The sequence below is a fragment of the Podarcis raffonei genome, chromosome Z (genome assembly GCF_027172205.1).
Source record: "Podarcis raffonei isolate rPodRaf1 chromosome Z, rPodRaf1.pri, whole genome shotgun sequence".
Classification (NCBI taxonomy): Eukaryota; Metazoa; Chordata; class Lepidosauria; order Squamata; family Lacertidae; genus Podarcis; species Podarcis raffonei.
The window spans coordinates 9,134,222-9,159,020 of NC_070621.1; the positions used below are offsets into that span (position 1 = coordinate 9,134,222).

Sequence of the window (24,799 nt, forward strand, 5' to 3'; positions counted from 1 at the left end):
TTCCAGAAGCCAGCCTGGCAGGTCTTATCCAGTGCAAATGGACCTAAAGCTTGGTAGGCAAGCTTACCTTAAGCACCCGCTCCAGGATGCGCTGAATGGTTTTGCAGAGCTCATCTTTGTCTGGCGATTTCCCCACCTCCTGATGAAGGAGCGTCTCAAAGGTGTACACGGTATCGTCCATTTGCTGCAACACCCAAAAACAAAAGATATAAAACACTGAATCATGTTGCTTAGAAGACCACTTACTTTGGAATAAGAGTTTTAAACCCTGATTTGCTTGGGGCTCTGCCTCTACAGACCTCTTTGCTGAAGTGCCATTAACACTTGATGGAGAAGCACTATGACATTCTACAGGTGTTGGGATTTGATAGCTTAGCCGCAAAAAAAATAATAATAAAAAAAATTACCCTCTGAAATTAAAATAAGTGTCACAATTATGCTCTTAAACTTTTCGATTGTGTAATTTTACAGCATGCCTAAGTTCATTTGGATGTCATTGTTGTTTTTGATTTGAATTATTACATGGTAGAAAGAGAACCCAAACTGCACATAAACAAAAAAACTTAAAAGAGAATGTATGGCTTGTAAAACATGTACAAATCATCCTGGCCACTAGAGGGCAGTGGTGGCAATTCCCTGCCCAAACAGAACTTGCGGTTTGCGCTAGGTTGAAAATTTCTTCAACAGCAAAGTAACCCAAATGGTGATTTTACAACAAAGAAACACACAAACATCACTGGAGGCCCTATGATTAATTTTTTTTTTTAAAAAAAATGGCAATGCTCTGGGACACCTAGTGAAGTTGGGTGACAATAGTACTAAGGGCTACTCTGTCAGCTCAGTTGATTCATATGATGGGAGTGGGAGCTGAGTGAATCTCTCTCTACCTTTTGGGAGGAATTGGGGTAAAAGGTTCACTGGAGGGGGAGATTCAGAACAATGGGTTCCATCCACTGCTAGTCCTACTCTGAGTTTACATTAATGGGTGCGTGGAATTTAGTTAGGGATAACCTACTGAAAAGGGACGCGGGTGGCGCTGTGGGTTAAAGCCTCAGCGCCTAGGACTTGCCGATCGAAAGGTCGGCGGTTTGAATCCCCGCGGCGGGGTGCGCTCCCGTTGCTTGGTCCCAGCTCCTGCCCACCTAGCAGTTCGAAAGCACCCCCGGGTGCAAGTAGATAAATAGGGACCGCTTACCAGCGGGAAGGTAAAAAGCATTCTGTGTGCTGCGCTGGCTCGCCAGATGCAGCTTGTCACGCTGGCCACGTGACCCGGAAGTGTCTGCGGACAGCGCTGGCCCCCGGCCTATAGAGTGAGATGGGCGCACAACCCTAGAGTCTGTCAAGACTGGCCCCTACGGGCAGGGGTACCTTTACCTTTACCTTTTAACCTACTGAAAATGATAAATCTAAGAATCTAAGATGGAACCTTCTTGTTTTCTGCTCCAGAGGGAAGGACGCAAACCAAAGGATTCAAATCAGAAGAAAGAAGATTTCGACTAAACGTTAGGAAGAACTCCTTGGTGGTAAGAGCTGTTCGACAGTGGAATGGATTCCCTCAGGAAGTTGTGGACTCTCCTCCATTGGAGGTTTTTCAACAGAGGTAGGATGACTATCTGCCACGGATTATTGAGCTGTGATTCCTGCATTACAGGGGGTTGGACTACATGACCCTTGGGGGCTCCTTTCAACTCTACAATTTTATGATTCTCAGTTAGTCCAGTTCATTAACAAGTTTTTGGGTGGCTACTAACATTGCTTCAAAGGAACGATCAAGAGCTTCCAGTGAGCTCACAATTGTTCCTTTGCTGAGGGGGGGGGGGGAGCAAACTCCCACTATCCACCAGCACCAGGAGCAAGAAGAGGCTGGCACTGACCCTGCCTTCTAAAATGAAGAGGGGAGGCTCAATTATATCAGTGGTTTCTTCCTGCTTCTTAAGTAAGCTGGTGTGTCTTCTAAGACGCTCAATAAATCATTGTGTTCTCAGGGGTTTCACTGCTGGGCAGTCACACCCACCAGCCAAATTTGGCCCACAAATTATTAGGATAGGCATAGGCAAACTCGGCCCTACAGATGTTTTGGGACTGCAATTCCCATCATCCCTGACCACTGGTCCTGTTAGCTAGGGATCATGGGGGTTGTAGTCCCAAAACAGCTGGAGGGCCGAGTTTGCCTGTGCCTGCATTATGGTATATGCGGATCTGGCTCACAGGGTAGAAAGATTAAAAAAAAAGTTGTACACCACCCCTGACCGTATTTAAATCTAGATAGCAACAGGAATGTGATGCAATGTTTGCATGCCTGCAGAAACGTCCTGAGTTCTTGGATGTAGTCTCACTCTACAAAGAGTCACATCCATTGCTCCGCCCACTATTATTGCCAGTGCCACCTACCACCAAGACATGGCCCCTGGTATATGACCCTTGGGCTGAAATAAAGATGTCCTCCCCTTTGAATCTTGGGATCCAAAATGCTGTTTGCAAGCTTGCCAGATACTGTCAACGAGGCTGGCTTTTGGTCCGATCTGGCAAGGCAGTCCCTACCTGTCTCATCAGGATCTGGGCCCGCTGCTTAAACACAGAGGCGCTGGACACATCAAACCTCTGCTGCAAACCTTCCAGCTTCAACTGGTCCATCTTCTCATAGCAGGACTGCATCTTGACTGGGTGGAAAGCCAGCTGGGAAAGGTTTTCCATGTACTGGAGGAGCGGGGAGAGGAAAAGATATGACTACTACTACTACTATTACAGTCATACCTCATGTTACGTATGCTTCATGTTACGTTTTTTCAGGTTGCGTCCTGCGGCAAACAGGAAGTACCAGAAAGGGTTCATTCCAGATTTCACTGCTTGCACATGCGCAGTAGCACTAAATCATGCTTCGCGCATGCACACAAGCACCAAATCACACTGCATGCCTGCGCAGATACGGTGCTTCAGGTTGCATGCTTTTCATGTTGAGAACAGGCCTCCGGAACGGATCCCGTTCACAACCAGAGGTACTACTGTACTACTAATTACAATTGCTACTAGAGGCTTCTGTCCCTGCTTACTCTGCTCAACAACACCAACCCCCTTGCCACCCTCTTTCCCCCACCCACCCCCTCCCTTTACGCCTCACCCATCCCCTGGCCTATCCCCTCACGGCTTGCCCAAACTCCCCTTCCCCTCCTCTCCCAGCTCACCCAAAACCCCACCCCTTTTAAAGGAGGGTGAGGGTCTTCAGAGAGTGGCTTAGCAAACTGCTCTCTGAAGTGCCTCCCCCCACCTCCATTAAACAGTTCACCAGGGCCACCTGCCTCCCACGCTGCTGCTCACTCACCTGCCTACCACACTGCAACATGATGACAGCCTTACATTTTTATGTATATAGAAGGATTTGTATTATTTTTACTACCATGGCCACTTATTAGTGCTTTCCTCAAAAAAGTAACCCAAAGAGGCTTACAAATACTATATGAAACCAATTATAGCAAACGCAACCCATCAGAACTTTTAGAAGAATCCCACATCTATTCAAATAGTTATTGCAGATACTGTCCTACTAAAAGAGGCCACAGGTAATTGAAACCCTTCAAATTAAGGGCTAAAAGCTAGGGTAAAAAGAAAACAACTAATTTCCAGGTCCTTTTGCTGAAGTCTGAGGCATCTTATGCTGAAGAGCCTCCCCTACAATGCTTGCCCCAACCCCAAATTTCCTCTTTTGCCACCAAGACCTCTAGCTTACCTCCCCCATCTTCTCCAGTCCTCCTTCGTTGAGGATGTTCATATTCATGTCGGTCACCTCCTTGAAGAAGACTTCCCGCACCTCGGCAAAGCCCTGGCTGGTGGGGATCATAAGTGCCTCCAGGATGGAAGGGATGTAAGGCTGGACGTGGTTCCGAACACAGATCTCTGCTTTGGAGAAGACTGTGGCTGGATGAAGAAGCGTCAGGGAGGTTAGAACTGCCTCCACAAAGCTGCACCCCAGATCTGGACACCTGTGCAGGCAACTAGCAAACGCCGTACGATCGATCATACAGATATCAACCAGAGTTGGAAAATGCCTCAAAAGGTCATTTAGCCCACGGGTAGGCAAACTAAGGCCCGGGGGCCGGATCCAGCCCAATCGCCTTCTAAATCTGGCCTGCGGACGGTCCAGGAATCAACATGTTTTTACATGAGTAGAATGTGCGCTTTTATTTAAAATCTGGGTTATTTGTGGGGCATAGGAATTCATTCATTTTTATTTATTTTTCAAAATATAGTCTGCCCCCCCCACAAGGTCTGAGGGACGGTGGACTGGCCCCCTGCTAAAAAAGTTTGCTGACCCCTGATCTATCCCAAGCCCTGATGTTGCAGAAAACCGACAGATAGGTGCTCTAAAACCATTAACCAAGGAGATGCTGCCCCCTGTGGTTCTCCAAGGGTGTGGCAGCCCCACATTGGTGTGGCAGGAGAGGGTGGCAAGTGTGGTGGGAAGATTCAAGGACAACCAAAGAAGCATTTAAATATTCCAGGGTAGTATAGTACAGCAACTATTTTGTGCAACTGCAAAGGGGATTCGGATATTTCATTTGGCACATCCTACCTGAGAATCTTCTGCTATTCTATTCTATTGAATGCAACAAATAATTTGGTTTTTATTGTATGTGTGGTGCCCGATGATTTTCGTGGTTATTGTTCTTTGTTTGTTTGTTTTTTGTTCTCCTTCTGAATGATGCCATGGCCTATGGCTAGTGCAATAAAAAGTTTAATTGGTCTAATTGGTCTAACTATTTTGTGCAGGGGATCCATCCCTGGTCACCGCGCATGTTGGCGGAGCATGCATAAGCATCCTCTGCCACCATTCTGCCCACTTCCGGGATCAAAAGGACCCATATGTTGATGATCATACACCAATTGGACATGCCTAAAATGGTTGCTGCCAGTATAGTATGGTATGGTATGTTATGGTATGGTATAATATAGTGTAGTGTAGTGTAGTATAGTATAGTATAAAAAAGATTATTATTTTTATTTGCACAATATGGATAAGTATCTTTTCAAAATGAGATAAAGAGCATCAAATGACAATGTGGACAATCCTAGTTGTGTTTTCCAATGTCTCAAAAAAAAAAAAAATCTCTTGTGTGACACAAGAAAAAATATATTCTTAAAGTATAGCCCAGAGCAAAAGCTTTTGAGAATCACTAGTCTAACAGTTTGAAGATGTCTCATGCTAAGTCAGACAGCTGGTCCCTCTAGCTCATTATTGTCTACACTGACTGGCAGCAGCACTCCATGATTTCAAAACGAGGTCTCTTCCAACCCCCCTGTTGATGCCAGGGATTGAACCGAGATTGAACCAGTGTGCAAAGCCAATGTTCTACCACAGAGCTACATCTCTTCCTTTCATAAAATGCTGCTATACACTGAGTCAGGCTGCTGGTCCATTTAATTCAGTGTTGCCTACACTGACTGGCACCTGCTGGGTTTCAGACTGGAGTCTTTCCCAGCCCTTACTGGACATGTCATTGAGGATTGAACTTCGGACCTCATGCATGAGAAGCAGGGGCTTTGCCCTGAGCAGGGCAGGGGCTTTGCCCTTTCCACAAAGCAAAGGGTCTCTCTCTCCATCCCCTACCTCGGATTTTGCTGGCCAGGTGCTCCTTCGATTGGATGATCTGATCCATATCTGTGCGGATGGTGCTGGTCATCCCAGGCTTCTCAACCTCGCATTTAACCACAGCTTCGTCATACTGGACTTTGGTCTGGTCGTAGACCATCCTATACACAGCGTCAGAGACCTAGGAAAAGATGGGGAAGGATTTTTTGGGGATAAGATGGAAGGTTGCAGGGAGAGCACCCTTCATAGTGAGCCATCAAGAGACAGGCAACTCCTCCTCCTCCTCCTTCTACCCCCAACCATCTAGCTGGGGTGCCCCAGACACTCTGGGAGGCTTCCAACACATAATAAAACATCAAGCTTATTGCAGCAAGGGTAAGATATCATAGAATCATAGAATCATAGAGTTGGAAGAGACCACAAGGGCCATCGAGTCCAACCCCCTGCCAAGCAGGAAACACCATCAGAGCACTCCTGACATATGGTTGTCAAGCCTCTGCTTCCCCTTTTTGAAAATAGGGACAACATTTGCCCTCCTCCAGTCTGCCGGGACTTCGCCTGTTCTCCAGGAATTCTCAAAGATGACTGCCAGTGGTTCTGAGATCACATCTGCCAGTTCTTTTAATACTCTTGGATGCATTTCATCTGGCCCTGGAGACTTGAATACATCTAAACTAGCCAAGTATTCTTGTACTATCTCCTTAGTTATTCTCGGCTGTGTTTCCTCTGCTGAATCATTTGCTCCAAATTCTTCAGGTCGGGCATTGTTTTCTTTATCGGAGAAGACTGAGGCAAAGAAGGCATTGAGGAGTTCAGCCCTTTCTGTGTCCCCTGTTTGCATTTCACCATCTTCTCCTCTGAGTGACCCCACTGCTTCTTTGTTCTTCCTTTTGCTACGAACATACCCATAAAAGCCTTTTTTGTTGCTTTTAACCTCTCTAGCAAGCCTGAGTTCATTCTGTGCTTTAGCTTTTCTGACTTTGTGTCTACACGTGCTGGCTATTTGTTTGAATTCCTCTTTGGTGGTTTCCCCCCTTTTCCATTTTTTGTACACATCCTTTTTTAATCTTAACTCAGTTAAAAGTTCTTTAGATAGCCACCTTGGCTTCTTTAGGCACCTTCCATGTTTCCGCCTCATTGGTATTGCCTGAAGTTGTGCTTTTACTATCTCCCTCTTAACAAACTCCCAGCCATCGTGAAGGAGATAGTACAAGATATGCCCTGCAGCTCGCAACAGAACACGTGTACATGGGCAGGGGTAGGGAGATTAATAAATTAGAACGATCTGTTCTATGGGGAAAACCAAAAACAGAGAGAAAGTGAAAAGATTTTCATTCTGGGATTTGTACTTAGAATTGTTGCACAAAGTATATGACCATCAGGCTCTGTGGGAACCAATCCCCCCATTTTTACTCCTTCCCTCCCCCATCCGAACACCTACTACTTCTTTTTAAATTTGTACAAATAGTATTTACTTTAAGTGTATGATACAAATTGCTAAGATCCCTTGCTGATCATTAATTTGTTCTATTGTTAAGGAAAAGCAAAAATAAAATGAGAAGCTGTTAAAAGTTGAGATAAAAAAATGTGCACTCAAGGAATCTAAATTCTGTGCCCCTTAATTGGAGCAGACTAGGCCAACAAATCTCTACCATTTGCGTGATTTTATACTCCTTTCTCTAGAACAGGGGCAGAAACCTGTGGCCCGTCCAGTGCTCTTGAACTCCAATTCCCATCTGCCCCAGCCAACATGACTAATGGTCAGGGATGATGGGGGCTGACGTCAAGCAAGATATTGAGGGCCACAAGTCCCACATCCCTTCTGCAAAGCAACACATATTTTCCCCACTGCTATAATGAAAGGAAAAAAACAGTGGCATGATAGCAGGTCCTGAAATATCACCTAAACTCTCACACTCTCATTATTAAAGGATTTTTATTTGCGAGCATAACAAAAGGGGGGGGGGACCAAAACCTTGCCAGCTGATATTAACAATAAGACTGCATTGCAGAGAGTTGGACTAGACCCCCGTAGTCCCCTCCGACTCTGATTCTGTGATCTATAAAAATTTCAATGTTAATAAACACTGCCCACAAGTCTTGCTCAGCTGCTCTGTTGTAATTTTTTAGCTGCACTTTCAAGGACATCTACACAAACTTTCATAAGGACTAGAAACCTGAACAGAGTGGTACCTCTGGATGCGAACGGGATGCATTCCGGAGGTTGTGATTTGCCGCTTCCACGCATGCGCATGACGTCATTTTGAGAGTCTGTGCATACGCGAGCTGCGAAACCTGGAAGTAACACGCTCCATTACTTCCGGGTCTCCAGAAGCAACCCGAAAACACTCAACCAGAAGCATATTCAACCCGAGGTATGACTGTATAGATATAGACAGAGCTTTTTTCTGGGGACACTCAAGAGTATACAGTACTGGCATCTTTTTTTCTAGAAGAAAAGCAGTGTGTGTGTGTGTGTGTGTGTGTGTATGTATATGTATACACACATATATACATATATATATATATATATGTATGTATGTATGTATATATATGTATATATACAGATATAGATACATGAAGAATGCTGAGATGTACAGGAGGATTAATTCTGAGCCCAATTATAAATTCCCGTGACTTCTCCCGGCACAGAATCACAGGGCACACCTGCAGCCCTACATATAAATAAGGAAGTATTAAGAAATTTGGAGAAGGTGCATGAGAAAGGGGTCCTGTGAGGTTTTTTTTACTCTTCCACACAGGGCTCCGGTGTGCTGGAGGGAATGTCCTCATTATACTGCAGTGTTTGGAAGGCAGCCACCGGGAGCTGAATATTTGTTTAAAAGGGAGTTTTCTGCCAATCTATTTTTAAAAATGGCTCACAAGGAAATATTTATCCTGGTTTTCAAACAGTATATATATTTTCTTCCCACCCGAGGTCTTTGGACATTCTGGGCCATAATTATCTTACAGCTAAATGCGTGGTTTTTGTTTGTTTGGGGGTTTTTTTTGACTGAATGTAGCCTGGAAATGGACAGGGCCACAAATGCATGGAGAAATTTCTGGTGGAGAAATCCTGTTTTCCATTCATAAGGGAAGCAGGGAGGTGTCCAATTCCTGCATGCTCCAGCCAGGCCAGTGGTCAGGGATGATGGGAGTTATAGTTCAACAACATTCCGAGAGCCAGAGGTTCCCACATTCCTGGAGCATTGGGACATAGGAAGCTGCCTTATAGAAAGTCTGGCCAATACCAATACAGACCTAGCTCTGTATTGTCTACATTGACTGATAGTGGCTATCCACAGTTTGAAGCAGGGAGTGTCTCTCAACCCTACCTGGTGATGCCAGGGATCAAACTTGGGACCTTGCAGCAGAGAGTTCCATACGTTTACATATTACAGAGTGGGACCTCGTGCATGCTCAGTGCACACTCACCTGGATCCAAACTCTGTGTCTCTCTTGGATTTTGCCCTTCAGGCGGGGCCCAATCATGTTCTTCAGCTCAGGAAGAAGTTCCTCCATCACTAAGTTGCTCAAGACCTGGATTGGGTATAAAGGTAAGGAAAGGTTGGTTCGATTTATTGTATTGCTTCCCACAACGAAAAGCCCTGAAACAATTCACAATGAGTCTAAGATATAATAAGACCGATCCATAAAACATACTTGGGTTAAAAACATCCAGTCATTGGTGCTACCTGAACTCCTGTAGGTACAAAAGAAATACCTTTGCCTGGTGCCTTAGTGATGGCAAAACCAGTGCCAAGGCAGGTGACAGCACTGGTCACACACTGGGAGGTAGAAACAAAGGAAGCTGGCTTAAACTGGGCCAGGTTGTTGGTTCATTTAGCCCAGTACTGTCTGCACTGACTGGCAGTGAATCTCCAGGTGGGGCTGGGAGAGACTCCCTTCTGAAATCCTGGAGAGCATCTGCCAGTCAAAGTAGACAATACTGAGCAAGAAGGACCACTGTTCTGACTCAGTACAAGGCTGCTTCCGATGTTCTTATGACCTCAGGTTGTCAAGCATACCTAGGAATTAGGCTGCTCCCTCAAAGACTCACCTGTGCTTCATTGCCACAAAGCATGTCCCATGTGCCATACTGGTCCTTAGACTGGCGGTACATGCGGACGGCATCAGTGAATGCAGGAGCCTCTACCTTGTTGTCCTCAGAAATACCTGGAAGAGAAAAGGGGAAGGTGCTTTTATTTTTAAGGGGAGGGGGAGCGTCAACTCTGTGTCTCTTAGAGAAGTGTTCTTCAACCATGAGTTCCCAGATGTTGTTGGATTACAACTCCCACCATCCCCTGCCAGATGCCATTTGATTACAAGTCCCATTGTCCCCATCCTGATCAAGGGAAGTAATAGTACCAAACCTAGAATACTGTGTCCAGTTCTGAGCACCACAGTTTAAGGACATTAACAAGCTGGAATGTGTGCAGAGGAAGACAACCAAGATAATCAAGGGTCTGGAAACCAAGCCTTATGAGCAACAATTGATGGAATTGTCCCATGGAAGATGGAGCAAGCTTGTTTTCTCCTGCTCTGGAGGCTAGTCCATGAACCAACAGGTTCAAGTAACAAGAAAGGAGATTCCAACTAAACATCAGGAAGAACTTTCTCACACCAAGAGCTGTTTGACAGTGGAAGAGACTCCCACAAGAGGTGGTGGACTCTCCTTCCTTGGTTTTGTTGAAACAACAACAACAATTTTATAATTTGTACCCCGCCTATCTAACTGGGTTGCCCCAGTCCTTCCAATATATGAGCAGAGGTTGGATGGCCTTCTGTCACAAATGCTTAGTTGAGACTCCTCCGTTGCAGTGGGTTGGACTAGATGGCCCTCATGGACCCTTCCAATTCTACAATTCTATGATGGAGTTGGACTACAACTCCCAACATCCCTAGCTCAACGCTCAGGGATTATGGTAGCTGCAGTCCGACACATCTGGGGAAACAAGGTTGAAAAACTGCAGTCTACAGCAATCAGGGTCAATCAAAATGATCCTATCCAGCAGGAGAGGCTATCCCAGCCTCCTAGACAGGACAGAAAGAGCAAACAGAGTCCTCTGCCCCCATGTCATTTGGACAAATCTTCCATAAAACAAAACAATAACACAGCCTTGCAAACTGGACCCCCTGAAATCCAGCTGCTAGGAATCACAAGAGGGGAAAGTGCTGTGGTGCTCAGATAACAGGCATGTAAAGAGAAGGTCCCAGGTTCAATCCTTGCTGTCTCCAAGCAGGGTTGGGAGAGAGCCCTGTCTAGAACCCTAAAGAGTCACTGCTGGTCAGTGCAAACAATGATAACCTTGATGGACCAATAGCCTAGTTCTGTAGAAGGCAGCTTCCTACATCTCCTAACAAACCCAACCAGCTGAGGGAGAGGGAGAAGGGTTAAAAAGAAGGAAGAGTTAAACAGGCAAGGCTGGGCTGTGCCTGTGCCAGTGTCAGAGTTACAATCAAAGCGCTCTGGAAATTGACGTAACATCCACAAAAGAGGAATCCTGTCTGGAAAGCCGAAGATGGAGGAAGGTCTTCAAAAGGGAAATTGCCACATTTTGGCATGGGGCAGGGGGGAGGAGAAGGAAGAGAAAGTGACTAAAAATAATGTGATGGGATGAATCACAGTCAGCACATGATTTCTGAAAATCTTTTAACACAAGCAACACCCCCGTAAGGCGGTTGGAGAAAGGGGTGCATCACAGCTGCCCAAGATTCCTCTGTGTGTGATTCATTGCTGGGGAAGGGGGAGGCTGTGAGCATTTCTCCACAGTCTTCCCCCCCCCAACCTTTTGGAGTAGACAGCTTTCTTTTTTGGAATGAGAAGAGTTAAGCCAAGAGGTGGCTAGATCTGGCAAGGTCTGGACTAAGGTTTCAGCAACAAGAATTATAGCCCGGGCACACACTCCGCTCTGAAATGGGAGAAGGAAAGAAGAGGTGTAAAAGGAAAAAAGAAAAAACTGGCATTCTTTTAATGACCGAGTCTGGAGTTGGCAGGGACAAACCGTAGAGGGACGGAGGAAAGGGAAGCAGGCGGAGAGCTCTCTCTCTCTCCTTTGAGAAGGGGTAGTGTTAACTCTGCCTTGCTTTCGTTTCTTTGCAAGGCTCTGGGAGAGGAGGAAACAACAGGGTTGCTGGATTAAGAACAACAACAAAAGGGGCTGTTTCAACACTGGTGGAAGAAGAATACCGGATGCCTGGTACATCACTAGAGCATATTTTGTCCGTCCTCAGGGAAGGCAAGGAGCTACGCAGAATGTGACCATGACTCCCTCCTGCCCCCGTTACAAATACTATTTCCTACCCAGTAGGATTCAGAGACACCAGATGCTGCAGCCAGGCTCTGTGGCTGTGCACATGCATGAGATCCTATGGAAAGACTTTACTTCCTCTACCACCACCACCACGCATCTCTAGATCCAGAACCACATCTCCTTAGGAAAATAGGAATCTGCCATATATTCGCCATATCATTGGTCCATCTAGCTCAGTCTATAATGACTGGTCATGACTCTCCAAGGCTTCCAGGAACGGGATGCTCCCAGCCCTTCCTGGAGATGTTGGGAGACTGAACCTGGGATTGTCTGTGTGCAAACAGATTGCCAGCCATTGAGCTACAGTCTTCCTCCTAACCATAAACTAAGGTTCTTGTCCTCCTAATTCAGACAGAAACAGGAACACAGGGATCTGCCTTATGCTGAGTCACAGCATTGGTCCATCTTGCTCAGTACTGTCTACACCAACTGGCAGCTGCTCTCTTTCAGACAGGGGTCAGTCCCAGTGCCACTTGGAGATGCCACTGGGTATTGTACCTGGGGCCTTTTGCATGCAACACAGATGGTCTGCCACTGTGCTGCAGCCGCTCCCCTTCAGATAGGCTTGGGAAATAAATGCAGCCATGGATGGAGGCAGGAGGAGGACGGGTGGAGGAAAGAATGAACCTCAGGACATTTCTCTGGCTCCATTTTGGCGTAAGGGGGTGCAGGGCTGCTGATCGTGGATGGGTTCCGAAAGCTAGCATGACCATTTCCCAGGCATGTGGCAGAACACACAGACACACAGACACACACACAGCATGTATATGGCTGGCTGCCCAGCATCTCCCTTGAAAGATTCTGGAAGGTGAAATGATCCAGTGCCACCCCACTGCAGTCCTGCCTGGGGATGACTAGCAATTTTTTCTTGCCCTCCAGCAAGACAAGGAGATTTTGAAGTCACCATTGCCTGAACAACTATGCTTAAGGTTGTTGTTACTGCCCAGTAGGGCTGGCAGTGTATGCTCCTGAAGGTCAGAACATGAAGCAGACCTGATTTTAGAGCAGATGTTGTTAGGCTCCAGCTCACATCAGCCCCAGACCCAGATTTTGAAGTCCAAAACCTCTGGAGCACAGCAAGTTAGCAGAGGGCTCCAATAAGCACCATCCCACGTGCTTGTTGAGGTGGCACAGTCCATGTGGGTCTATCCCCATGTGATGCGGGGTACAGAACATTTCCTCCTAGGCAACTCTGGTGGGACCAGAGACATTACGAACGCAGATTTTACCTTTGAGCTGCAGGCTATGCACACCCCTCTGTCCAGGCATGCTAGAGGCATGATCAGAGTTCAAGGGCACATTCCAGCCAGGCAAAAACTCATTAGGAAGGTGCAAAACAGACCTGGTGAAGGGAGAGGGGGATGTAGGGCTATTTCTGAGGGCTAGATGGAAAGAGGAATAAATAAATAAAAGCACAGAAAGCCAATCTTGCAATCTCTCTTGCACACATGACCTTGTCCCATGGGTCAGTTGCACAACATGCAGCCTAACGACGACTCCTTCATTTAAGGAGGTGGCGCTGAGCCATCTGAGCCCAGCAATAAATTAAAACATGGCTGCAAAGGACATAAACTTAAAATAACAAAGCAGCACACGTACTGGGAGTGAACTCTCAAAACGTTGCAGCATGAAAGAAATCAGGGAGGAAAGGGGAGGAGGGGGAAGGACAGGGTGGTTTATTGTAAGCACGGTGGAAGGATCTGCCCAGTTCAGGGTGGGAAAAGGAATTTCAGAGGGAAGTCCTCCCCAAGCGGGTGGGGAGGGGTGATGGATGGCTTTCTAGCCTGGCATTCTAATGCTCTCCCACCCGCACAACGCATTCCACGTAGGCCAGGCAGCGGGAAACCTGCCAAGAGAGAAAAGGAGAGGACAGGATGGGCGGGGATCACCGCATCGAAAATGCCACCCTCTGCCAGCAAAGCCTCACCCTGCGCAGGGCAGGGCTGCAAGCCCACAGAGCGGTGCAGGAGGAGGAGGAAAAAGAGGGTGGTGGTGATGCTTGACCCTGCCAGAACCTGCCAAAGCATGCCAAGGGCCCACTATGGACAGAAAGCTTGCACAACTTTGCAGTAGGAAGCAGTAAAAGGGCGGGGGGGGGAGCATAGCTAACAGCGGTTTAGGCTCTAGCAGGTGCTGGGAAGAGCTCACCTTAATTGGAGCTTGGGGAAGGCATTAATTTGTCCCCAGGTGAGAAAAAAGGCCCACAGCTCCTGCAGATTCTCAGGATCAATCAATCAATATTTGCGTGCCCATTCAAAGGAAGGTGGGTGTGAGGCTTGCCTCAGAGAAAAGCTATCCAACAGATCTGCAGTTCCATATTATTAATTTTTTTACAAAAAGATATTCAAGTGCAAGCGCACACAAACACCATATAAATAATACTAATTTATTGCACAAGTATCCCTCCTCTCCCCGTCCTTCAAGGCTGGCACTAAAGGAGACTGAAAGGTAAACTGTGCCCTAGGGCTCATAGGAGTTGTATTCCAAACCATCTGGAGAGCACCAGGCCGGCAAAGGCTGCCCATGTGATTTGATCCAGAGGTCGGTCAGACTACAACTCCTGTCAACCCCAGCCAATTCAGCCATGGTCATGGGTGATGGGAGTTGTAGTACAAAACATCAGGAAGATGTAGGAATATTTGTGTTGAGAATCCCTTAAACAGAAAATCTCCAGACAATGGAAATCAGTGGAAATGGCTTTGATGGACATGGGCAGGCAGGGCTGGCCCACCCATGAAGAACGGTGAGGCAACCACCACAGGCGACAGGATCCACAGGGGCAGCAGACCCTGATGTTGATCTTTCTTCCCCCCTTGTTCCTGATGCAGATCTTCCATCCCCCCTTTTCCCCTGCCGGGGAGTGGGACACTATTTAGAGATCTACCTCAGGTGCCAAAATGTATTGGGCCAGCCCTGTGGGAAGGCTGTTATTCCATTCAGAAATTTAAATGCCCAACCAGTGAAATCTCTGCACTGGCTGTTTGCAGTATGGTAACGCTGCAGAGAGCTTGCTGGGGAGACCATGCATTAAAAAGAAAGGACTCAAAAATAACTTAAACAAGGTTTTAATAAGAAAAAGAAAAACTCCATTTACACCAATACATCAACAACCAAACCAGACCCAACCACCAACCCATCCCCCAGGGTAATGGGAGAGCTAGGTGCTGCTCCTTATATACTACACCCAAATGCTGACACACCTTAATCAAATACAACTCAGCAGCACCTGCTACGTTTCACAGCTGTAAAGCTGGGTCTCGTTATCTTACTCTGGCCCTTGCTCTGGCCCCTTAAAGACATACACATCGGGTGCAACAATGATGAACCTTTACATTTAAATAAACCATTCAACAGTCTTTACACCAGCCTGTGCTAACCTGCACTTCAGAGGTTTTGGACTGCAACTCCCATAATCCCTGGGCACAGGCCATTTTGGCCGGGGCTGATGGGAGCTGGAGCCTAACAACATCTGCTCTAGAATCATGCCTTCTTCATTCTGTGACCATCAGGAGCACACACTGCCAGCCCTACTAACAAATAGCACCAACAACCTTGGTCTTAGTAGTTCCAGCAATGGTGACTTCAAGGTTGGATTGTTGCAATCCACTCTATGAGGGGCTTCCCTTGAGCTTGACCTGAAGGATGCAGTTGGTACAGAATGCTGCAACACGAATGCTGACAGGAGTGAGGCCCCGTCTGCACATAACACATCTGCTCAGAGAGCTGCAGTGGTTGCCTATCTGATGTTGGACTAAGTTCAAGGTGCTACTATTACTAATGCCTTTAACACCTTGGGATTGGTTTACTTGCAGGATCGCCTTACCACTTCGTTGCTTCAATCTGCAGAACTAGCACTGTCGTAGGTGCTGCATAATACTTATTCCCCACTCCAAATAAATCAATCTTACAGTGTGGCAGCACCTACACTCCCTGCCTATTGATATTAGGCCTTTGCTATATTCTTTTTGGTGCTTGCTAAAAATATCTTTGTTTAGGCAAGGCTTTCCAGACATGTAGAAGTTGCTTGTATTTCATCCCTTTTCAGCTACTGTTGATTTTAGTGATCTCTTGCATCTTTTAAAATATCTTACTTTTACTAGTCTTTTTTTAAATTGAGGACGTTTTGTTTTTATATTTTTTGTAAACCACTAAGAGGTTTTCTTACAATCCAGCAACATACAGTCACAGGAAAAAGAAAGTGCACCCTCTTTGAATACTGTGGTTTTACATATGAAGACATAATAACAATAATCTATTCCTTAGCAGGTATTAAAATCAGGTAAATACAACCTCAGATGAACAACACAGGACATATTACACTGTTTCATTATTTATTCAACAGAAATAAAACCGAAATGGAAAAGCCATGTGTGAAAAACTAAGTACACCTTATGATTCAATAGCCTGTAGAACCACCTTTAGCAGCAATAACATGAAGTAATTGTTTTCTGTAGGACTTTATCTATCTCTCACATTGTTGTGGGGGAATTTTGGCCCATTCTTCTTTACAATGTTGCTTCGGTTCATTGAGGTTTTCTGGTATTTATTTATGCACAGCTTTCTTAAGATCCCAAACAGCATTTCAACTGTCTGGATTTTGACTGGGCCATTGCAACACTTTGATTCTGTTCTTTTCTCCTTTTTTCTCACTACAGAACCATCTACTGTAGATTAGAAAAAGAGTTGATTCAATCAAAAGAGAAAGCTCTCTCTAAAATTGCTGGAAGAAATATCAACAACCTCAGATATGCAGATGACACAACCCTCATGGCAGAAAGTGAGGAGGAATTAAAGAACCTTTTAATGAGGGTGAAAGAGGAGAGCGCAAAATATGGTCTGAAGCTCAACATCAAAAAAAAATGAAGATCATGGCCACTGGGCCCATCACCTCCTGGCAAATAGAAGGGGAAGAAATGGAGGCAGTGAGAGATTTTACTTTCTTGGGCTCCATGATCACTGCAGATGGTGACAGCAGCCATGGAATTAAAAGACGCCTGCTTCTGGGGAGAAAAGCAATGACAAACCTAGATAGCATCTTAAAAAGCAGAGACATCACCTTGCCAACAAAGATCCGTATAGTAAAAGCCATGGTTTTCCCAGTAGTAATGTATGGAAGTGAGAGCTGGACCATAAAGATAGCTGATCGCCGAAGAATTGATGCTTTTGAATTATGGTGCTGGAGGAGACTCTTGAGAGTCCCATGGACTGCAAGAAGATCAAACCTACCCATTCTGAAGGAAATCAGCCCTGAGTGCTCACTGGAAGGACAGATCCTGAAGCTGAGACTCCAATACTTTGGCCACATCATGAGAAGAGAAGACTCCCTGGAAAAGACCCTGATGTTGGGAAAGATGGAGGGCACAAGGAGAAGGGGAAAACAGAGGACAAGATGGTTGGACAGTGTTCTCGAAGCTACCAGCATGAGTTTGACCAAACTGCGGGAGGCAGTGGAAGACAGGAGTGCCTGGCGTGCTCTGGTCCATGGGTCACAAAGAGTCGGACATGACTAAACGACTAAACAACAACAACAACAAAATGCATAAACTTCTGTTGTAGATTTGCTGGTGTGCTTGGGATCCTTATCCTGTTGCATGACCCGATTCAGCCAAGCTTCAGCTGTTGGGCAGATGGCCACACATTTGACTGCAGGATACTTTGGTATACTGAGGAGTTCATGGTAGACTCAATGGTTGCAAGGTTCCCAGGACCTGTGGCTGCAAAACAAGCCCAAATAATCACCCCTCCACTGTGCTTGACGGTTGCTTTGAGGTGCTTGTGCTGATATGCTGTGTTTGGTTTTTGCTAAACATGGCGCTGTGCAATATAGCCAAACATCTCCACTTTGGTCTCTTCTGTCCAAAGGACGTTGTTCCAGAAGTCTTGTGGTTTGTCCAGATGCAACTTTGCAAACCAAAGCCATGCAGCCATATTATTTTTAGAGAGATGAGGCTTTCTCCTCGAAACCCTTCCAAACAAACCATACTTGTTCTGTCTTTTTCTAATTGCACTGTCATGAACTTTAGCATTTAACATGCTAACTGAGACCTGTAGAGCCTGAGATGTAACTCTTGGGTTTTTGGCAATTTCTCTGAGCTTTGCAGGGTCTGACCTTGAGGTGAATTTGCTGTGATGTCCACTCCTGTAAAGATTGGCAACTGTCTTTAACATTTTCCAATTTTGAATAATCTTTCTCATTGTAGAATGATGGACTTAAAACTGGTTGAAGATGCCCTTAGAACTCTTCCCAGTTTCATTGGCAGCAGCAGTTGCTTCTCTAAGAGCATTGTATCATTTTTGCTTTTATAGAAGTAGGCACACTTCCTGATGATCAATTAAGCAAGGGCATTTTATTGGCAGTCCTTGTCTGCTACTTAGCCTCTTAATTCGTATGGAAGCAGTAAGGGTGTACTTAGTTTTTCGCACATGTTTTCTCCATCTTGGCTTTATTTCTGTTTAATAAATCATGATACGGTGTAATATGTCATGTGTTGTTGTTCATCTGAGGTTGTGTTTTCCTGATATTAAGACCTGCTAGGGAACAGATGATTGCTATTATGTCCTGATACGTAAAACCACAGAATTCAAAGAGGGTGCACTTTCTTTTTCCCATGACTGTATATATGTTGTTAAATAAAACAAATAAACAAAACTGCAACACTGCTGCTATTAACAAATTCATCACCCCAGGTAAACAAATAATTCTGAGGCCGGATTATAAGAGAGGTGTTCCCACTTAGTAAGTCTGGGCACTGCTCTGCTCTCTTCCAAAGCATCTCTTTGGCTCAAGCTGTGGAGCTCAACAAACTGCAACTTGAGACCCAGCTGTGGAAAAGACACATCATGTTGCTCCACCAGTTGCTCACTCCCTGTGCCTGGTCCAGTGGCGTAGCGTGGGTTGTCAGCACCCGGGGCAAGGCAAGTAATTTGCGCCCCCTAACCCGTGGATTTGCGCCCCCTAACCCTACAAATCTATGCCTATGAATGATGGTCCCTCTCTCTCTCTCATATTCCAATTGATTCCCATTTCCGCCGATCGATCCCCGAAGCTCTCACCCAGCGAAATTTGTGCGTAATTACGCTTCGCCATCCCTAATCCTGCCGCTTCCACCGGGAAATCATGACGGTGCGTTTCTCCTCTCCAAACTTTCCCCGGCCCTTTGCCGGCCGGCGCAGCCCTTTTGGCTACGAGCTCCCCTCCTTCTCTGCCCGCTTCCGACCCCACCTCCCCGTCCAGCCTCCGTACCTCCTGAAAAAAGGCGCCGGCACCGAGCAGGACACCCCCGCGGCCATCGGAGAGAGGCGGGGCCGAGGGAGGCAAGCCAATGGGCAAGGCGAGGGTAGGTGGCCACGGGGGCGGGCGCTGCCGCAGTCCTCGGGTGGGCAAGGTAGGAGCAGGCGGAGGCTGGCCAGCCGCTCTGACAATAGGGGCAGGCCGAGGGCACGACGCGGCTGGGCCCTCTGGACTCGCGCCCCCCCCAGATGTTGCGCCCGGTGCGGCCGGCACCCCTGGCACCCCCCACGCTACGCCACTGGCCTGGTCAGAATCCTATACTCACAACATCCAAAACAGTTCCCATCAAAAAATTTAAGTTCATCAGACAAACTTTGTCACGGTTGGCAGAGGGTGACTCAAAGCTGATGAGAAGCAGAGACTGAAATTTACATGGCCTCTTTGTAGCCATGGCAGTCCTTCAAGAAGCTTGCAGCAAGGGCAAGAGCTGAATGGTACAACATCTGCTTTGTATGCAGAAGGTCCCAGGTTCAAACCCCAGAAGCACCAGATCTCACGAAACTCAAGGCACTTGCCATTCTACAATGCACCCAAACGTTTTGTTTCCTGGGAAACTGTTAGAAAACCACTGTTTTAACCTCTGCAGCAGTTACCTGCAGGCGTTTGGATATTTCCCCACACTGTTTTTCTTTGAAAGTTGTATTATTATTATTATTATTATTATTATTATTATTATTATTATTACCTCTGTTTATATGAATTTTGAATTGTATTTGGGGGAAAGGAAAAAAACTGGACAGGGACACTTATGTGAGAGAGGGGAGGAAGAAATAAGACAGGTTTATTTAAAATATAAACATGTTGTGAATATATATATTCACACAGCACATAGATCCGCTATGGAATTTGCTCCTGCCTGAGGTGGTAATGGCCACCATCTTAAATGCCTTTAAAAGAGAATTAGACAAATTTGTGGAGGATAAGGCTATCCATGACTACTGGCCATGATGGCTATGCTCTGCCTCCTATGTTGGAGAAACCTTTCCTTTGCTGGGGATCCTGAGTGAGGAGAGCATTGTTCCACACAGATCCTGCTTTCAGGCTTCCTACTGGGGCATCTGGTTGGCCCCTGGGAGAACAGGATGCTGGACTAGATGGGCCATAAGGCATTCACACACACACACACACACACACACACGTTTCCCACAATGCTCTTCCATACTTGTTTCTTCTTGCCTCTGCTGGAATAAAACAGTTGATACTGCAAGAAAGAAGATCCTGACTGAATATGTCAAGAGCAACTTCGTAGAGGTAAAAAGGCAGTTTAGCAGTTAAACCTCTGAAGGTGGAGCACTCTCCTTTCCTAGAGGAGGTTAAGTAAGAAGATAGGTAAAGGGACCCCTGACCATTAGGTCCAGTCGTTGTCGACTCTGGGGTTGCGGCGCACCTCTCGCTTTATTGGCTGAGGGAGGCGGCGTACAGCTTCTGGGTCATGTGGCCAGCGTGACCAAGCCACTTCTGGCGAACCAGAGCAGCGCAGGGAAACGCCGTTTACCTTCCCGCCGGAGTGGTACCTATTTATCTACTTGCACTTTGACGTGCTTTCGAACTGCTAGGTTGGCAGGAGCAGGGACCGAGCAACGGGAGCTCACCCCGTCGCAGGAATTCGAACCGCTGACCTTCTGATCAGCAAGTCCTAGGCTCTGTGGTTTAACCCACAGTGCCACCCACATCCCTAAGCAGAAGATACATGGCCATTAATTAGTCAGTCATGCTGCAGTTGACGAAGTCCTACTATGTTCAGAGTGATGGAAAAGGATATGTGCACTGGGTGCCAATCTGTTACCAGGCCAAGTTCAAGGTGTTCCTATTTGTATTCAAAGCACTTAGTGGCTTGGGACAAGTTTACTTGCCCCATATGAGCCCACTTGACTGCTTCAGTCCATGGAACTATTACAGGTGCCACATTAATACTTGTGGACCCTTACACTTCGGAACTCCCTGCCTATTGACATTAGGCAGACACCTTCACTGTACTCTGTTGGAGAACACTTAAAACATTTTTTCTTCTTCAGGGAAGCCAATCCAGACACAGAAATGTTAATGTGTTTGAATCTCTTTTACTGTTAATTTTAATTATTGTGAATGGTGTTTTGTTTTTATTATTTACTATTAAATCTATATTTATATTTCTTGTAAACTGCTTAGAGATTTTACTACAGTCAAATGTCTTTCAAACGTTGTTAAACGAATACATAATCCTCAGGGAACCTGCGTAAAGAGATTCAGCAAGCGCCTTCTGTTTTAACCTTTAAACGCTTGCTGGAATCTTTTCTATGCCCATATTTCATTAGTTCTGGAAGCGGCATTTACATCATATGCAGGCTCAAACATACAATGTCAAGTGAAACCATGGGGGAAATGGAATAGGCTGTTGTGTGAATGCAGCCTCTGCTGTCCAGCGAGAGGCTAAACCGGCAGTCTCTGACTGACTTACCATTGTTGCAGTGGCGCACACAGTCCTGGAAAACGGCTCGCCACTTCTCATGCTCCTTCCCGGTCATCACGCAGAAGTAGTAGTGCCGGGCGTAAGGGTGCCATAGGATGAGAGGGAACTCTGTGGGGCATTTGAAGACAGAGGTGTTGCCCGATTTGGGTGCAGAACCTGGGGGACAAAAAAACATGAAGAGACAGATGTGACAGTGGCAGAGCAAGGAAGAAATCAGTGTCCCCACTTTCAAAGCTTGGCACACATCATGTGATTTATTCCTGACTGGAAAAACACACACAGTCAGAAAGGCCAGCAGACGAGGGCATTTGCACTTATGTGCTGTGGGATTCACACAGGCATCTGGCTAGTCGGTTGAGAGAACGGGATGCTGGACTTGATAGGAAGATCTCTGTCGCTACTCTGCATGCTGAATCTTGCCTCCTTCCCAAATGGGTAATTCAGTCCTTGCCTAAACACACAAGGCATATCTGGCCTCAAAGAAGACTGCCCATTGCACTTTTGAACATTGCCACTTCCCGCCAGGAAGCCAGGGCACAGCAGAAACTCACACAGGGAAGTGGAGTCACCAGAGGCTGGGGAAGCCCATTGTTCTCTTCAGTCATGCCTGATACACAGACTGTGCAAATTCCCTCCTCATGCAGAGAGGTGGCAACTAGCAAGAACTACCTTAACTTTCAGGAGAGCTTACCCATCACATGCCCATGTGTTGCCTCTGTGGGGCAGCACTGCTTAGACTGGAGATTCATCCAGATCAAACAGAGAATTGCCCCCCCCTCAGTGCTGGCAACACACACTTTGCTCTTCCCCAAACTGGTGCCCTCCAGATGTTGTTGGACCCAGCGACTGCCATTGGTCCCAGCCAGAATGGCCTGTGATGATGGGAGTTGTATTCCAGCAACATCTGGGAGGGCCACAAGTTTCGCCATCCTCCTCCTTACAAGGTCACTGTCAGAACTGCAACACCAATCACTTTTGGACCCTTGAAAGTGCTATACCATTACTGGGAAATTTCAAACCTGGGGGCCAAACGTGGCTCTCCATGCCTTTTTAGCTGGCTCTTGGAACCCTCCCCAAGCCACACCCCTCTCCACAGGCCACACCCACACAGGCCCTGTTTCACACTCCAAGTATTTTTGCCTAGCTGCAATGTGCTCTTGAATTCTGATGCCTCTTCTTTGTCTGTGCGGAGGGTAGAGAGGGGAGTGTGTAGAAACCAACAAAGGAAAAATGAAGTTTGTTGCTACACCCATCACTGACATGTGGCCCTCAGAAGCTTGTCCAGAAGGGAATGTGGCATTCGGGTAGAAAAAGCTTCCTTGGCCCTGCTCTATGCAAATGTACAGTAGTAATTATTGCCACAACAAAAGAAACAACAAAAGAAAATCCATTTAAAAGAATTGGCATATTTTAATCCACCCTACCCATTCAAGGAGTAGGTCAGAAGCCATGCTTGGATTCCGTAGCTTGAACAGGAGTCTTAGCAAGAGGCAGCAGACTAAATAACTAGATAAATGTTTCTACTGCAAGGCGCAGATTTGTCTTGATTTGTCTGCCACATGCTGCTGAGGCCAGGCAAACGTGCAGCCCACCTGCCACTTCTGGATTTGATTGCAGATGGCAAGCTCCCTGGAGGCGAGGCAAAGGAAATGGGAACATCTGGGAGGCAGGGATTGGGGGAAGGACCATAGCTAATGTGCACTGGATCAGTGCATGGTCACAAGGATGGACTGGAGCTGGAGCTTAATAGAGACGACTTGGGGAGCATGTTTCTTGTCTTGTGGTTGCTCCTGGACCCACTGCTGCCACTTGAGGCACAGGTGGCCACGCTGACACAGAGTGCCTTCTGTCAAATCAGACTAGTGGCCCGGCTACAACCCTATTTGGATATAAATAACTTGGCTGCTATGATTTATGTTCTAGAAACCTCAGGACTGCACTACTGCCATGCTCTTTACATAGGGCTGCCTCTGAAAACAGTGCAAAAGCATCAAATTACTGCAGCAGCCCAGCTGCTGACAGGTTCAAGGCAAACAGAACATATAGCACAATCTAGGTTAACAGCTACACAGTCCAATTCATAGTGCTTGGTTGTCTTTTTAAAAAAATAAATAAATGCATAAATAAATAGCGTTTTTATTGGCTTTCCAAAATGCAGAAATAGATTTTTTTTTAAAGTTAAATTTATTTATTTTTAAGTTAGAGGCTTACATATATTGAGAAGGCACAAAGTGCTGGTTTTGACCTATAAAACTTTATAGATCAGGATCCCAGTATATTCTAGAATGCCTCTCAAAGGGGGAACATACCCATACCTTTATGTCGTCACCTGAGGCCCTACCCTGGGTCCCTTCTTTGAGTGAGGCTCGGAGGGTTGTGACAAGAGAGAAGGCAGCCTTCCCCTGTGGCTCTCTTAAGTGAGGTCTGCCTCGCCAGGTAAAAAGCTCACCTTCCCATCCCCAGGCATCTGAAAGGCTTTGATGATGTTTTTGCTGCCAAAGCTTTCCACAGTTTTCTATTAGAGAAAGTTTTGTTTTTAAATGAATAGTATGTGTTTTCATATGACTATGAATGTTATGGTATGTTTATGTTTTTTAAGTGGGTTTAAACCATTTTGATAGGGATGCGGGTGGCGCTGTGGTGTAAACCACTGAGCCAAGGGTGGTGGTTTGAATCCCCGTGACAGGGTGAGTGCCCGTTGCTCGGTCCCTGCTCCTGCCAACCTAGCAGTTCAAAAGCACGTCAAAGTGCAAGTAGATAAATAGGTACCACTCCGGCGGGAAACTAAACAGCGTTTCCATGCACTGCTCTGGTTCGCCACAAGCGGCTTAGTCATGCTGGCCACATGACCCGGAAGCTGTATGCCAGCTCCCTCGGCCAATAAAGCGAGATGAGCGCCGCAACCCCAGAGTCGTTCGTGATTGGACTTAACTGTCAGGGGTCCCTTTACCTTTAAACCACTTTGATACATCTGTGCAATGAGCGAATAATGAGTTGAAACGAATAAATTATTAATAATAATATAAACTCAGTGGCAGAGCACCTGCCTTGCACACAGAAGCTCCCCGGCTGAATCTTCAGTGGCTCCCAGTAGGGCGTGGAGAGAATCCCTGTCTGAATTCTGAGAGCTGCAGCCAGTCAGTGTACATAGTAACACTGAG

General features: G+C 46.4%; 1 protein-coding gene across 1 annotated transcript in view; it reads right to left on the reverse strand.

The window, feature by feature from the left end:
* The window catches only part of NIBAN2 (niban apoptosis regulator 2), a 98,740-nt gene that overhangs the window by 7,292 nt on the left and 66,649 nt on the right, over positions 1-24,799 (reverse strand). Inside the window, exons 5-11 of the mRNA XM_053373477.1 lie at positions 21,627-21,794; positions 9,645-9,760; positions 9,020-9,124; positions 5,603-5,765; positions 3,725-3,912; positions 2,542-2,697; positions 68-184 (exon numbers count right to left, since the gene is read on the reverse strand). Of these exons, the coding sequence (XP_053229452.1) occupies positions 68-184; positions 2,542-2,697; positions 3,725-3,912; positions 5,603-5,765; positions 9,020-9,124; positions 9,645-9,760; positions 21,627-21,794 (1,013 nt within the window). The remainder of the gene's footprint in view (positions 1-67; positions 185-2,541; positions 2,698-3,724; positions 3,913-5,602; positions 5,766-9,019; positions 9,125-9,644; positions 9,761-21,626; positions 21,795-24,799) is intronic.